The sequence below is a fragment of the Callithrix jacchus genome, chromosome 7 (assembly GCF_049354715.1).
Source record: "Callithrix jacchus isolate 240 chromosome 7, calJac240_pri, whole genome shotgun sequence".
Taxonomy (NCBI): domain Eukaryota; kingdom Metazoa; phylum Chordata; class Mammalia; order Primates; family Cebidae; genus Callithrix; species Callithrix jacchus.
The window spans coordinates 34,809,433-34,826,459 of NC_133508.1; the positions used below are offsets into that span (position 1 = coordinate 34,809,433).

Genomic DNA, 17,027 nt, shown 5'->3' on the forward strand with positions numbered 1-17,027 from the left:
CTTTAAGAATGGAGCACCACCCAAATTATGTATGCGTTTCTTCATCTATTTCTGTCTTCTGATCTGGGAGAGCAGCGACTTTTCTCATTCACTGCTGTATTCCCCTTTCTAGAATAATCCGCAACAAGCTCCCAGTGAATATTTGTTCAGCAAATATCAGAGTTAGTTCATAAATACGGTGTGTTTCGGTGAAAGTTTTGCTTATAAAAATATCTTAGAATGAACATTTGATGTTTATAAGAAAGATATCTCTATTTCTACCAGCGGTATGCAGATTTTAGTTCAAGTGAACTTTGGCTTGTCTCCTTGTGAGTCTGTTAGGAAAGACTTTTTAACTATTTCCTTTCTGTTTCCAGAGCTGCTTTAGAATCCAACTTATATATTATGAATAAAGTTATTGCAATACTTTGTAGATTCCTCCTTTTTGATATTACTCAGGCCTTTCTTTCCTTTTTTTTTTTTTTTCTTTTTTGAGATGGAGTCTCACTCTGTTGCCCAGGCTGGAGTTCAGTGGCACAATCTTGGCACACTGCAACCTCTGTTCCTGGGTTCAGGTGATTCTCCTGCCTCAGCCTCCTGAATAGCTGGGATTATAGGCATGTGCCACCACACCTGACTAATTTTTGTATTTTTAGTAGGGATGGGGTTTCACCATGTTGGCCAAGCTGGTCTTGAACTCCTGACCTCAAGTCATCCACCTACCTCAGCCTCCCAAAGTGCTGGGATCACAGGTGTGAGCCACCGCGCCCAGCCTTTTTTTTTTTTTTTTTTTTTTGAGATAGAGTCTTACTCTGTCACTGAAGCTGAAATGCAGTGGTATGATCTCAGTTCATTGAAGTCTCCGCCTTCCAGGTTCAAGTGATATTCCTGCCTCAGCCTCCCAGTCGCTGGGATTACAGGCACGTGCTACACACCTGGCCAATTTTTGTAGTTTTGGTAGAGATGGGGCTTCCCCATGTTGGCCAGGCTGGTCTCAAACTCCTGACCTCAAGCTATCTGCCTGCCCTGGCCTCCCAAAGTGCTAGGATTACAGGAGTAAGCCACCACGCCCGGCCTCAGATATTTATTTCTTATCTGGGCTTTAATCCAATAACCAGTCCCCTAATTCTTGACTATTAAACATTTCCATCCAGTTGTCCTGCTGTTACCCTGCCATTCTTTAGGTCTAGGCTGCCTAAAACTGATTTCGTCACCTTGCACAAATCAAAAAAGATGCCTCTTTATTTACCTATTTTGTCTTTCAGGATACTGTGCATGTTACTGGATCGTTCCTTGCCCTTGTTCCCTTTGTGCCATCTGTGTACCGTACCCTACTTCACAGGCAGCCATGTCCTCAGCTGTAGCCCCACACACTCAGTATAATAATAGTACTAAGATGTTAGCACTTAGGAAGCCATGTGAATTTTTTTAAAAGAATAATAATGGTGGAGGTTACCCCATTAGCTCTACCGGTGTAATTATAAGCTCAATGCTCTTGCTTGTAAGTTTTGGCCAAACTACAGACCTTTGTTTGCAAGCACATCGCAAAAAAGAAAAAGAAGTTTTGGCCAAACTGAGAATATAGAATGGTAATTCTCCAGATCTAAGGGTTTTCTTTTTTAAAAGGAGACATTTGAATTCTACCTCTAGGTGTGTCCTTTGTGCAGGTTCTCAGTCTTTATTTTAGCAGTTTAATGGAAAAGTTGCCTCATCAGCTTTTGCCCTGCTCAGAGTTTGGACATACAGAAGTTTCCTTGTAGTTACAGAATCTGTATAACTCATCTCCAGAATTGTAGGCATATGGTTTGTGTTAGTGGGTACAAGTTCTTTCTCTGCAGCAGCTATTCTTGACTAAGCCTTTTTTTTTTTTTTTTTGGAGACAGAGTTTTGCTCTGTCATCCAGGCTGGTGGAGTGTGATGGTGTGATCTCAACTCACTGCAACATCCACCTCCTGGGTTCAAGAAATTCTCATGCCTCAGCCTCCTGAGTAACTGGGATTACAGGTGTGCACCACCACACCTGGCTAATTTTTGTATTTTTAGTAGAGACAGGATTTTACCATATTGGGCCAGGCTAGTCTTGAACTCCTGACCTCAGGTGATTCACCTGCCTTGGCCTCCTGGCGTGCTGGGAGTACAGTCATGAGGATTTAGCCATTTTTGATAGAGCTATTGTCTGATTAAAATTTTGAGAAATGTATTTGAAAGATGGTTAAAGCAACATAAAGCATGATTTATACCTATCCAGATGCCCATGAATCTTTGTTGAATTGTTTTTCTGTTCTCCAGAATAATCTGATTTCTTTGAAGCTGGGTCATTTCCCCACAACAAGTGAATGTGGACACCACCTGCCATCTCAACCCATAGGTCTAGTTTGTGAGAATATTTGTAGGACTCCTGGGTTCCCCCCCTACAGCTTCAAGTTTATTGTTTTCAGATACCGTATTCTGTGTGTTTAGAAAAAAAGAGTAAAACATTAAGAGCCACTGGGTATCTGACAAGGTATCTTTGAGAGCTCCTTAATTCTAAAAAGAAAATTATTTTGATTTGAGAAAATTCAGTACCTTCAAAAATTCCCACCACCCAGCCATGTGACTGCATTTTCAAAAAAGGAAAGGAACAGAGAGGAAAATCAACTCTTCCCTCCTTACTTAACTGTGGATCTTCCCTGCACATAGTGGTGGGTGGCAGAAGTGGTAGTGGAATGCTGTGTCCTCCAGAGCGCTCAGCCCGGAATCTGGCTATAAAGATCATGTCCCAGTTCCTGAGCTGATGAGATAGAAGCTGGTCAATGAAATCTTCTCTTTGTGTTAATTTTTTTTTTCTTTTGCTTTATGGAGTTACAAAGTGTAATTTCTATTTTGCCAATCTCTGACATATGGACTCTGTCAGGGTTACTGGATGTGTTTATTTTGTCTCTGCTGCTCTGTTGGAGCTGAAATCTCAGCCTGTCTGAGCAGTTCTTTAAGCTGAAAGCCAAGTTATCAGGGCTAGATTAGTGTGGAGCAGCTGTTTTCAAAGTGTGCTATGCAGAACCCTGGGGGTGACTCTGAGACACTTTCAGGAGGCTCGCTAGGTCGAAACCATTTTTACAGTAATGTTAAGATGTTATTTTTCTTTTTCTCTGTTTTGATATTTGTAGTGATGGTGCAAAAACAGTGGTGGTGGGGGAGTGGTAAACTGTTGGTGCCTTAACTCAAATGAGTGACACAAACTGTACGGGTATTTCTTGTATTCTTCACTGCCATCCACTTGCAGTTTTTTAAAGTCAGTTTTACTTAAGAATATCTTTGATGAAGCAGTAAAAATTACCAGTCGCATTAAATCTTGACTCTGAGTCCATGCTGTTTTGATATTCTGTGTCCTGAAGCAGGACAGTTGCAGAAAGCACCCCTGTTGCGTACTGAAGGCCCATGGAGTCCTGGAGGAAAAGCACTTGTGTTATTTGAGTGCCAAGATGAATTAGCTGCCTGTTCTTCCACAGAACATCATTTTCTTTAGAAGAATGACTAATTGCCAAATGATGGCTATTCAAACTTGAAGACATTTTCTCAAAAACAAATGAAGTGAGCCTGTCAGTTCAAGGGAACCAACTCATGGTGTTAATCGTCACAAACTTTTAAGCCAGAATTTTGAATTTTGGGAAATCTGTGTCTGCCATTGTGAGCTTCACAGTATTCATAGTTTTCTGATGAAGCTGGTTATGCTTTAATGAAATGTGATTTATGATAGTGTGTGATGAAATGTGTTCACATTTGGAAGATCTGCTGAACTTAGTGAGCCAACATTTTATAAAATCTTGCATGGGTAAAAGATTCATCCAAAGTACAAGACAGATCAGTCTATTTTAATGTAACTGATACAGTCTCAGATTGTACATTGCAATTAACCCTTAAGAGACAACCACTTGTCAAGTTTTGGTTTAGTATCAATGAAGAATATCCATGATTTTCTAAAGAAGCCGTTATAATATTCCTCCATTTTTAAATCATGAGTCTGTGTGAGGCCCATATTTTCTTCACATACCAACTAAAGCAACAGACTGCAGCAGATTCAGTGTAGAAGTAGATATGAGAATCTAGCTGTTTTCATTAAACCAGACATTAAAATAATTTGTAAAAATATAAAACAGTGCCAGGCTTCTCATTGTTTTTGAAAATATATTCATTTTTCATATAATGTTATTTATGTTAGCATATAATTTATTATTTTTAAATGAGTTACAAAGTATTTTTTAAATTTGTTTTAATTTATAATATGTTAAATATCAGCAGATGTAACCAGTGATATGCACAGCTGGCTTGTACCTGTGAAAGCCAATTGTATAATCTTTATCCAGCTTTGTGTTCAGTGTCATCCATTGGCAGCTTGAAATCAGCCTTAGTAGGAGTATTTGTATTACAGAAATCAGCAAACGCTACAAGTCAGGGTTCCTCCTCCTTAAGATCTAGTTATTAAGTGTTTAACAGCCTCTGCTGAATATAAATCACAGAAACAAAAGCTCTTTGAGGTCATCAGTAATTTTTAAGAGTGCAAAGTTGCCCTGAGACTGAAATATTTAAGAATTAGTTGTGTGGAGAAAGAGTTATCTTTTAGAAATTAGTCACCACAGAGGTGGTTGCCTTTTTATAATTCATACAGAGTTGCCTTTTGTGCTGGAAACATTTGTAGAATAAATCCAATGTTTTAAAATTTGTAGTTGTTAAATCTACTGGTTCCATCATGGGATAATGTTTTTCTTTTCCTTGGAATCTAAAGTGGCCGATAATAGTCTGGGGGTAGGCAAGCTGAATTTTCCCCGTGGGCTACATATTGGTTGCCTCTGTCCTGGTTTCTCACTATCTGTCCAGCTGTTATCTAGGTTTAGATCAAGGCCTCACTCCAGCCTGGCATCTACACAAAGCCTTCACTGAGGTACTGATCTTTCTATTCTGTATTCCTGTGGTACTCACAGCCTCTAAAATGGAGCAGTCAGTTCTATACTATTTGGTGTGCCATTGTTTCTTAGGTGCTAGTTTTATTAATTCTACTTTCCACTAGTGCACCTAGTACAATGCTCAACACCTAGGGTCTCTTACACAGATAAAGCATGTTTTAACTTTGGATTGCCAGAGAAGTCTTCCAAGGGAATGATGATATAAATAAATCGTAGTTATTTGTTATAAACCTAGTTTTTAATAATTCTTTTCAGGTTTTAATATAAGTTGGAAATCATTGGCGTTCCTTAAAGTGAAGTCACATACAAAGGCTTCCTTGAAAATTGTTTTAGATACTGTGGTTCTACTCCCACTCATGATAGAAACAGGGACTTAATTCATTTCCAAGGTCTTTGACTCTTGAGTAAGTTATAATGAATAGTGAATCTTAGTAAAATGAGGCAAAGTTTCTGAAATTATGCTGGCCTATGGGACACAGTTGTTTACTAATTAGAAAACCTGGCAGGTTTTGAGTCCAGAGGAGTGGGTGGTGGTATGGTGTTTTCTGGTAGGGATCTCTGTTGAAGGAACTCAGGGAAGTAGTGAGGAGATGGTGGTTGTCGCTGATCTCTGCCCAAAGCTAAATGATAGTTCTGGCCTCTTTGGATGCTTGGGCTGGGAGAGGAAAAGTGTCCAGAGGCCTCACCAGCCTTCAAGGCATGAGCTTTCTCTAGGTCAGAGACACCAAGGAATTGAAAGGTCCTGGAATTTCTTTGGCCTGTGCCTTTTTAGTGATGATGAGGGCGTACCAGTGACTGATTTTTACCAGTCTAGAGGCAAAGCATCTAGAGTAATACTAGAATATCATATGTCACACATTTAATAAAAATCATTCACCATATTTTAAGTTCTATCTCCAATTTCTCTGAAGAAGTTAGAGAGGGTAGTTTATGCTCTGGCATAAGAAAGGCTTCACTGTTAGTAGGCGTGAGGTCGTAGTGAGGTAGTTTAACTGCTTTAGACCTTTGTGGTTGGAACATTCTTAGCCACTCAAGTATGGGCACCAAAAGTGATAAGGAGCATGTGTTCTTTAATAATCTGTCACATCAGAAAATGACTGTTCCAGGACAGTAACCGCCTCCCAGTGTAAGTACCCCAGCTGGTTTGTCATTTCTCAGGAACAGGAAAAAGAGAAGTAGGCCAGCCATAATAGTGAATGGTATTGCTTAAAAATAAGCAAAAACAATAACAAAAAGGTCCAGCTTTAATCCTCAATGATGATCATTTTTGCAGGTTTCTGTAGCTGGATCAGGCACCGGAAGAGGCTCTCCAGCTGTAACTCTAGTGCAGTTACCTTCGGGCCAAACTGTGCATGTCCAGGGAATAATTCAGTCACCACAAATACACACTGTTCAGGTTAGCTTCCTTCTGGGTGATTTGTCTTTGACTTTTTTGAGCCTTTTTTTCTTCTTTCACTAATTCATTTATCATTTTTCTTTGTGAAGCTTTAATGCTCAGATCTTTTGGTTAGATATTTGGAGGAATCTTTCCTTGTGTAAGGTGCTCTGTGTCCTGCTAGGTATGTAGGTTTCACTTCAGAGCTGCAGCTTTGTCAGCTCTTAATTTGGAGACTGAGTAATTGCCAGATGAGCAGTTCATGTCTTCTTCACATTGCTGTTCTGTGTGCAGAGTCAGATTTATTTAGCCATGCTCCCCAAAGGTGCTTAAAAATATTTTGAGGGTTCCTCAGGGAAGATGTCGATAAACACAGTAATAAACAGATTATAGTGCTGGCCGGGCACGGTGGCTCATGCCTGTAATCCCAGCACTTTGGGAGGCTGAGGCTGGTGGATCATGAGGTCAGGAATTCAAGACCAGCCTGGCTAACATGGCGAAACCCCATCTCTATTTAAAAAAAAAGATTATAGTACTGATGCTGTTTTCATGATAGTCACCTTAGTGGGTAGATAGAAATTTATTTTAAATTCAGTATACATAATTCTTAGTAAGATGATATTATTGATGTATCCCTCTGAGATTAAACTTTGGCATTTGTAGATATGATTATTATTGTTGTCGTGATCCAGAGATGTATTTTACCCTTAACATTTCTTGAAGGTAAAACATTTTTTCCATCAATAGATGTAAATTATTATGTATTTCTTAAAGCATACTTATCTTAATTACGGAATTTATTTCTGTTCCTTTTTAAGGTCAGTTTGTTATCCTTTAAATGCTTAAATTATTTGAAACCAATTGATGAAAAAAAAAAATCTGTGGAGACACACATATGTAGTGTAGTTCTTTTCCTATGTGTTCAAGTTGTTTATCACAGAAGAAGGAAGAGAGTTGCAACAAGAAATCTGACGTGACATTCACATATGTTGAAAGCTTGATTATCTTTGTGGCATGGCTGTCTTCTCCTGTGTTGCCCAAAAGTATAAGAATAATCTCATCATTGTCTTTTTTTCCTATGACGACCCTTGATTCCAAGAGTTTCTAACTCTGTCTGATACTAATTATAAAACAAGAAAGTCTTTCCAGCCTCTTCCTTGTTTTATGACTTTTATTGGGGTACACATATTTCTATTTAGTTTCAACCTGGCTGGTATTGGAAGAAAGTATAGTCTGTTATTATTTATTATTATTGTTACTTAATAGAGACAGAATTCTCAGTATGTTGCCCAGGTTGGTCTTGAACCCCTGGCCTCAAGTGATCCTCCTGCCTCAGTCTTCCAGAGTGCTGGGATTACAGGTGTGAGCCACAGCACTCGGCTGAAAGAAAGTATTATCTTATATTCAGGAGACTTTGGGTTTTGCTAAGTGAATGATTTAATTGTCTGGTGGAGAGAGGTGCTAGTGGACCTTGGTCCTAGAATACTTACTGTTGGATCATGGTCAAGCCACTTAATCTCTCTGCATGAGCTTTAATTTTCACCTTTCTAAAATAGGTAAATTAATAGCGTACCTCACCTAAGGGAGTTGTTATGATTCTATCACAGATGTGTGAGAGCCCGCTGTAAAGTCATAAATATTTGGTGGTGATATATGACTATCTGAGGCAACAACATTTTTTTCAGTAAGTTCTGTTGATTGGGTATGTGTGTTCATGTGTGGGGTGTTCATGAGCAAAGACGCAGTCATGTGGAGGTGAATATATACATACCTCCATGTGCTTTGGGAAGTATATATTCTTGCTTGCATTGTTGATATTTTAATAAGCTCTTTTGATTTTTGTCCAAATCAATTTCCCATATAATTACAATATGAAGTAAAGTGAGCTTGGTAAACTGCTACCCTAGGCCCTCTAAGTATTTAATAATTGAATATATCGAAAGCAGTCATGTTGTTGAAGAGATTCATTATTTTAGTGTTCTGACTTATTTAATAATCAAATCCTGGTATTATTACTTGACTTGAAAAATGAAATCATGTTTAAAACTCTATCTTTCTCTTAAGGAGAAATTCTTTATTTGGATCTTCAGGACCTACTGGCACCAAGCCCTAACTTACTGCTTGTAATAGAAATCCTGACTTTACCCAGACATGCTTCCTGACTTGCTTCTTTACTTAAATATTCTGTCTTTGGGCCTGATGGCTGATGTGAAGACCCAGCTCACACCAGTGCCAGCTGTGAGAGTGTGGGGAGAGCAGTGTGATCCGGGAGCTGTCTTCTGCCTTTGCCCCTTGCTGGCTCCCTGCTGGATCCGTAGGAGCACTTTAAGGTTGAGGAGTTTAGGTCTTGGGTATTTCACATTTTGTTCTTTTCTGCAGTGCCTCATTTGACATCCCAACCACTCTTTCCCTTGTATTTCTATAGCATGTATTACCCGTATCATTCCTTTCCACACATACTTGTTTTATAAGTGAAATCTGTGTCTGTGCTTCCTCTCTTGAGTCAGACTGTGGGCTCCATTAGTGCAGATTCACTGGGTTCTATTGCTTGGTTGCTTCCACAGTGCCTGGCTCTGTGCTGCACATGTAGACTCTTAGCCTCCAGTTTTTGAATGAGGGAAAAGAGAATATATTTTGTGATGCATTTCAGAAAATCTTGTATTATAGGTAGCAACAATTGCAGAGACAGATGAATCTGCAGAATCAGAAGGTGTAATTGATTCTCATAAACGTAGAGAAATCCTTTCACGAAGACCCTCTTACAGGTAAGTTAACCAAGTTTCCTACTGTAAAGATACTTTTTCAAAATGGTAGAATAATTATACATCAAATAAATTCTTCCTTTATAGCTTTTCTGTTTTAAGACTCATTCATATATCTTAGTGACTTACATTGTTAAATTACATTTTAGAAAAATACTGAATGAACTGTCCTCTGATGTGCCTGGTGTTCCCAAGATTGAAGAAGAAAAATCAGAGGAAGAAGGAACACCACCTAACATTGCTACCATGGCAGTACCAACTAGCATATATCAGACTAGCACGGGGCAATACAGTATGTATGCTGCAATTCGATATGATACAGTGCTAGCGTTAAGTCTTCTCTAGTTATATTGAAGCAACTCAGGTTTTGGCATTAAATTGTTCCATTTTGAAATGCGTTATTAATACCTAAACTGTATCATAGAATGAAAGTATATGTTTAAAAGTGAGATATTTGTGTATTGACCGTTGTCATATAATTTTGAAAAGTAAAAATTTTAACTACTGAATATAGAACACTTTCGGATAAAAATAAAGGCAGAATTTTTTCCTTTTTACATGTTTATATTAATCTCTAGTAGAACATTGTTTTGTTATCTTTATGATGCATGCAAGCATAAATGTCTGTATTTCATTCTTGTTGGCTTTTGTTACCAACAATTACATATTTTACTTACTAACCTAAGAGTTTTCTAAAGAATGTTTTCAATGTAATTCTGTTTTCACTACTCTCTACTCTGTTAATTTGTGCTACAGTTTTTCCTAAAAGAGAATGGAAAAATGATTTAATTTTTTAAACTGTAGCAATTGAACAGATAATTTTATTTGAAATTTTACGCACCAAAAGCTCTAAATAAACAGATACATTTACATTCAGTCTTGTGCATTTTAATGGACTATTAATTCTGTGCTTTTTGCTCTGATTAAAGCACTAGTTCTTGTCCTAAATCAAGAATGTTTGATACATAAAAATAGTAGAAAACAAGAGCTAGAAATAAAAGACAAAGGAGAAAGGATAGGGATATCACATATCCTAAGCTAGCTGCTTAGTTACTGGAATAGTGTGATATTCCTATCTTTTCTGAAGTATAAATTGTCCATGGAAATTGTCCACATCAATTTCCCATGTAATTATAATATGAAGTAAAGTGAGTTTTGTAAACTCTGCTACCCTTGGCTCTGGAAGTAAATGACTTAATATATTGACAGCAGTCATGTTGTTGAAGAGATTTATGATTTTAGTTTTCTGACTTCAAAAAGAGCTACTTAGGTACTGGACTGTATGTGATATTAAATAATGTGTTTATCCAAGTAAGGTATTAAGATTTTAGACATATTCTTGTTTTTCCTTTAAAGAGTAGGAATACCAAGAAAAAAAATCTCAAGTCTTAATTTCAGACCTGACTACTAACTTAAAGATTAAAGCTATAATCTTTAATATATGGGAAGACCTTATATAGTCATGATGTTTTTGGAGCTTTTTAGAGTTTTTCTTGAAGCAGTGGTAGATTTGCAGCAGTAAGCTATTAAAGACATTCTCTGTTGGTAATTGTGGGGAACTCCTACCATGATACCTAGCAGATCTGGGGCGTACTGTATTCACAGCTTCTACTGGGCACCCAGTAGACTTGTCTAAAGTCAGTGTTAGGAAAAGAAAACTCCCCCCGTCTGTAAGAAATAGACCGTGAGGTTTACATTGTCATTTTTAAAATTACTTCTCTCGATTGCATGCTCTTTTGTCTGGCACACTGGGAATCTCTGGTGAGTTTTAAATCTGAGTACGCCAGCTGATGATCCTCCAGTGCAGTGCTCAGGTTAGGAGAAGGCTGAGCGCCTCATCCCTCTGCCCCCAGAGGGACTGGGAAGGGGCTGCTGGGGCCTCCTGGCTGGTCAGCCCTGGCCTTGAGCAACTCCAACCACTCACCCCAGTGGACTGTACACATATCATCATGTTCTGCTTGTGTCATGATGGGGAAAAGGTTGGAAGTGACTGCTGAAATGATGCTAAGGCTTCTCAAAGTGTTGGCCACCATTAAGATGCTGTCATCTTAACATTTCTCTGGCATATCCTAATGCTACTTAGGTCTTCTGATAGGAGCAGTGATTCCTTTACACATTAATAGGGAAGCAGATGCTGTAGGGTTAACTTGTCTATATTATTAGCTGAAGATTTGAAATTGTGAAAACATATGGGGTGAAGCTGGAGAGGATGTGGGGAAGGAACCATCTTTGTGCCATTTGTAAACCCAGTGATCAGAGCAAGAAGCTTTATTAAATTCACATCTCAGGTTTTAGTCTTTGGAGTGGGAATAATACTAAATTGCTCAATTCTGGGGTTCCTGTGAAGACAAAGGCGATAACAGTAAAAGTAGGGGGAAAAAGACATTGCTGTTGGCATGAAACAGAAATTAAGTTAGCTGTAGCAGAGTCTCATGTTCTTGAACTTTCCCTCCAGCCAGCCCCAGTGCCTTCATTCCCTGTGTCATTGGTGCCTGCTCACGGCGGGGGACTGTCATTAAACCTCACTCTGTGTGTCTGTGGGGGGATGGGCGGAGCAGAGTCAGGAGTTCTGGTTGAGAACTAGAAAACTGCATCTTTAGAAATTAGATCTTAGGCCAGGGGTGATGGCTCCCACCTGTAATCCCAGCACTTTGAGAGGTCTAGGCATGAGGGTTGCTTGAGGCCAGGAGTTTGAAACCAGTCTGGCAATAGAGTGAGACCCTGTCTCTACAAAAGCGTTTTAAAAATTAGCATGGTGTGATGGCACACACTCGTCCCAGCTACTCAGGAGGCTAAGGCAGGAGGATTGCCTGAGCCCAGGAGTTTGAGACTGCAGTGAGTTATGATTGCACCACTGCACTCCAGCCTGGGCAACAGAGTGAGACTGTGTCTCAAAACACACACACACACACACACACACACACACACACACCTACCTATTTGTCACATAGGAGGTCATGGACTATTTCTTACTTTGATTCTTAATTCGAGCCTATACAGTATGATCTTAGAATTATTTTAATGAGAAGTTATAGTTCTGTATGTACAGTCTGCAGGTAAAAATTGCCATTTGTTGGTTCACACAAAGTGAACTTCTTTTGTTAAAAATGCATTTTGGGGACATTTGTGATATTTATGTAGGTAATTCTTTGATTTGAGAAGTGAATACTAACAACATTTAAACTTTTGAGAAGACAGTTAATTAGAAGGTGTGCACACAAGATGCATTTTTATTGATCTTATTTCCTATAGAACGAACTTAGCAGATATTAATGCTTTAGTGTTGTACCAGAATGTCTAGAAATGGAAACAATTGCCAGCGTCCTTTGGTTTTTAGAATAGTGGAATTTATTTTACTAGAATTTCTGGAGATTTTCATGTTGTTTTCTTCCCTTTCAGCTGTAAGTTGTTTTTTTTTTAAATACTCTTTTATAACATTTTATTATAAAAAATATTTTTAGGTTTAATTCTTCAGCTTTTATCCATGAATGGCTTTCTCCCAAACTTTGCTTTTCTTTCTTTTTTTTCAAAGATTAGTATTTTTAGTCTGGCAAAATCAGTTAGCTGGTATTAAAAAACTAAATGTGTATCAAAGTTGAAGAAATAAGATATATTCAAGTTCTCCCATATACAAGCAGTTACATTTTTAATAGTTGAAAGATATTTGGCAAAAGTTGGCCTTATTATTTTTAACTTACTATTATCACAAAAACTAAGTACTGAAAGTTGGAATCGGCTACTCCCTGGGAAATAGGAAAAATAACATAAAATAGAAATTCACTATTACAACACCAAGTAAGTGAGCTGTACCTGCAGAATCCTCACTGCAAGTACAGATCTTAGTGGTAAGTGTGCTGTGTAACAGTTGAGTGATGCTGGGCAAAGAAAGTCTTTTATTTCAGGAGCATATATCCAAGAGGTGGCAGGAGAGAGATAGCCCTAGAATTAACAGAGTGGCTGGGTGTGGTAGCTCACACCTGTAATCCCAGCACTTTGGGAGGCCAAGGCAGGTGGATCACAAGGCCAGGAGATCGAGACCATCCTGGCCAACATGGTGAAACCCCGTCTCTACTAAAATACAAAAAATTAGCCAGACATGGTGGCACGTGCCTGTAATCCCAGCTACTCAGGAGGCTGAGGCGGAAATCGCTTGAACTTGGGAAGTGGAGGTTGGAGTGAGCCGAGCTCGTGCCACTGCACTGCAGCCTGGTGACAGAGCAAGACTCCGTCTCAATAATAATAATAATAATAACAAATAATTAACAAAGAATGTTACTTGCTGCATAAGACAGTTAAGATATGCATTAAATGAGTGAATTTGTAAAAGCAACTGAGGAAATTAAAATGATTGAAATTTCATAATTCATTAAATTTTCTCTTGAAACAAAGGTTTCTTAAATCTCCCATTCTACTATACCCAGCCTCTTCCTGTACCAATTAAAGACTATCACCTAAGACTTCAGTTTTTTTTCCGTAAATGTCCCTTGTCTCTGCTTGTTCCTACTGTGTTTTACTAGGAATCTTACTAGAGTTTCTATTAACTCATCTTTCTGGAATTCTTATACATGAAAGGTAAGTGGGTCAAGCCTAAACGCACCATTTTGAAAAGAAAATGTGAACTTTGTGAACTGCTTGTAAGAATTCAGAATTCTCAGGAGGCTCATGAATAAGCACCAATTCCACTTCTTCATAAAGGGAATTGGAACATGATAGTCTTACACATTCAAGAGTTCATCCAGGGGCCGGGCGCGGTGGCTCACGCCTGTAACCCCAGCACTTTGGGAGGCCGAGGCGGGTGGATCACGAGGTCAAGAAATTGAGACCATCCCGGTCAACATGGTGAAACCCCATCTCTACTAAAAATACAAAAAATTAGCTGGGCATAGTAGCGCGTGCCTGTAATCCCAGCTACTCAGGAGGCTGAGGCAGGAGAATTGTCTGAACCCGGGAGGCGGAGGTTGTAAGCCGAGATCATGCCATTGCACTCCAGCCTGGGTAACAAGAGCGAAACTCCGTCTCAAAAAAAAAAAAAAAGAGTTCATCCAGTTGCAGTTCTTATTCTTAATAGTGACGTTGTTTACATTTCTCTGAGGTAACTGTTTCAAAATTGTTTAAGGCACTACTTAGTGTAATTCTGTTAAACTTCGGTGTTGCTATTGTTTTTATAGCATGATTTAGTCTTCCTTCTGCTGTATGCACCTCTTGGCTTTTAAGGTACAGGTACTCATAGGTACTCTCTGATGGTCACTCTGAATTTAAACCTGAGAATTCATTGGAACAAAGGTCTGTCGTTGTTTTTAAAGTTAACGCAGTGAGATTTCATTTATGACTCTTTGGATTGCAATTTGGAACAAGCGTGGTTTTAAATATAAACATTTACACGTTTATGTATCTTAATTAGCTCATGGGTATAAGTTTAGGATTAGAAGTATATAACATCAGCTGGGTGTGATGACTCACACCTGTAATCCCTGCACTTTGGGAGGCTGAGGCAGTGGATCACCTGAGGTCAGGAGTTCTAGACCAGCCTGGCCAACATGGTAAAACCCCCTTTCTAGTAAAAATACAAAATTAGCTGGGCGTGGTGGTACATGCTTGTAATCCCAGCTACTCAGGAGGCTGAGGCAGGAGAATCACTTGAACCCAGCAGGTGGAGGTTGCATTGAGCCGAGATCACACCATTGCGCTTTAGTCTGGGTGAGGAGAATGAAACTCCATCTCTAAATAAATAAATAAGAAGTATACAACATTGTCAGGCTTGGTGGTTTGTGCCTGTAGTCCCATTTACTGAGGTGTCTGAAGCAGAAGGATTGCTTGAGCTTAGCAGTTTAAGACTAGCCTGAGCAACAGAGCAAGATCCCATCTCTTAAATACATAAGTAAAAGCATCAAGTGAAAAGAGAGTTCAGATGAAATTTTATTATAATTTCTATTTCCACATTGTCATGGACTCTTTTTTTCCATTTCCCACCTTTTACATTTATTTTTTTATTTATTTTGTAAATAATTTTTAAACTTTATTTTTGTATTTTTTTGTAGAGACAGAGGTCTTGCCATGTTGCTCAGGCTGGTCTTGAACTCCTGGACTCAAGCAATCCTCCTGCCTTGGCCTTTCAAAGTGATTACAGGCATAAGCCACCAGGCCGGGCCCTTTCTGCCCTTAAAAATTCATCTTTCTTGTCTTTATCCATTACACAGGATCATTTTTAAAAAATGATCAGCCAGACTTGATTTGTTTTGAAATACTATATATATATATATATATATATATATACACACACACACACACACACACACTTTTTTTTTTAATTGAGACAGGGTCTGGCTCTGTCTCCTAAGCTGGAGTACAGTGGTGTAATCACAACTTACTATAGGCTTAGACTCCAGGGTTTAAGTGATCCTCCCACCTTACCCTCCCAAGGACCTGAGACCACAGGCACTTGCCACCATGCCCAGCTTCCAGATAATTTTTTTAAAAGGCTGGGGTTGGGGGCGGGGTGAGTGGGCAGGGTAAATGGATGACAAAAAATTCTCTCTACTTTTGTGTTTGCTGGAAAATTTCTATACGTTCAAAAAAAAACATAATTAGCTAAAACAGAAGATGTGTCTACATTCATTCAGTTAATTTCATCTTATTTTTTCTCACTATTGATTTATGTTTACTGAAAGCACATGTTACGCCATCCTTGATTATTTTGAAACCTAAACAGTTTTCTCCTCAAATCTCTGAATACAAACAGGCCCACATAAAACCTATTTCCAGGATCCTGAGACATTGGGAAATCTTGTTTATTTTCAAATGAGAGAACATTTTCAATGGGAAGGTCTTCTGTCATTTGATAACAAAATCAAGAGCACCTTTGGTATAAAAAATGAAAATGAGGCTAATGTGCCTGATTTGCCAGAAGAAATGTTTTCTCCCTAGCGCCAATGTGTGAGGGGTGTGTGTGTGTGTGTGTGTGTGTGTGTTTGTTTAGCTTTTGTTTTCCACATCTAATTATATAATGATGTCACCAGAAAATAAAGTGAGAGAAACAGATTCTTGATGTGTCAGCTGTTCATAGTGTGAAAACAAAGTTGTTTTGATCAGAACTATGGGGAAACATTACCGAAAAGAAAAAATGGAAATGAGAAAAGCAAAAGGAAAGAGGAGAAAAAAGAAAGTAAAGATCTTTTTTATCTACCTATTTAGGGGTTCTTACCTTTAGAGACAGCTACTCTTACCTCAGATTAACTCAATTGTTATTTAAAAGCTTGATAATTTTATTGGTGTTGAAAAATTAGATTCTGTGATTGGAATTTGAAACCGTATCTCATTTAACTCTCCTAGATTCACAGGCGGCTTAAGTTGTTTATGATATCATCTGTCATGAGGAAATGATAGCCATTCATTCATTCAGTTTATTGAATGGCTGCTCTTTTCTAGGCTTTGTACTTCTAACACATTGTGGCCCCCTACCTTAGGCTCTTCTTTCTCAAGCATTATTTCTATGACATCAAACTAATTATCAACTAAAAAATACACATTCAAAAATTTACTCATGTCTAGCCATGAAGGGCCAAGAAAATAGTGTCTCTTGACATTTTCATACTTGTAAGAGGTTAGTTAGATGAGGGCTGAATCCTGAGACCCGTGAAATCTTTGGAAAGCTGTGGTTTTAAAGTACCCTGTTTTTTTAAAGTGTACAGAAAATACTGCTCTAGATGAGCCAGATAAAGTGCTGTTACATCAGGGTGTCTCAGCCTCAGTTCTGTTGACATTCTGTAACTGCATCTTCAGTTTCTGGCAGCCACACTGGCCTGTCAGTGAAGTAAAACACTAAGAACGCAGTGTGTGGAAACTTTTCTAAAAATGTCAGTCTGTCTTCCTCTGTAGACACTGGCACCTTAGGTCAAAGAAGTGAAAATTTGTTACTCGTTCCATAGTTCTGATAGGTTTGTCCTATCAGGTTATCGCTTAAGTACCTTTTTGCCT

The 17,027-nt window shown here is 38.6% G+C and overlaps 1 protein-coding gene across 43 annotated transcripts in view; it reads left to right on the top strand.

The window, feature by feature from the left end:
* Positions 1-17,027, top strand: part of CREM (cAMP responsive element modulator) — an 87,886-nt gene that overhangs the window by 46,109 nt on the left and 24,750 nt on the right. For 17 of the 43 annotated variants that reach the window (XM_009000164.5, XM_009000165.5, XM_009000171.5 and 14 more), the window contains 2 exons: positions 8,959-9,056; positions 9,203-9,345. The exons of 12 other annotated variants lie outside the window; for them this stretch is intronic. In XM_009000164.5, the coding sequence (XP_008998412.2) occupies positions 8,959-9,056; positions 9,203-9,345 (241 nt within the window). Of the gene's footprint in view, positions 1-5,944; positions 6,043-6,189; positions 6,313-8,958; positions 9,057-9,202; positions 9,346-17,027 lie in introns of those variants that run through there. 14 more of the 43 variants (XM_009000160.5, XM_009000161.5, XM_009000167.5 and 11 more) reach the window with 4 other exon arrangements.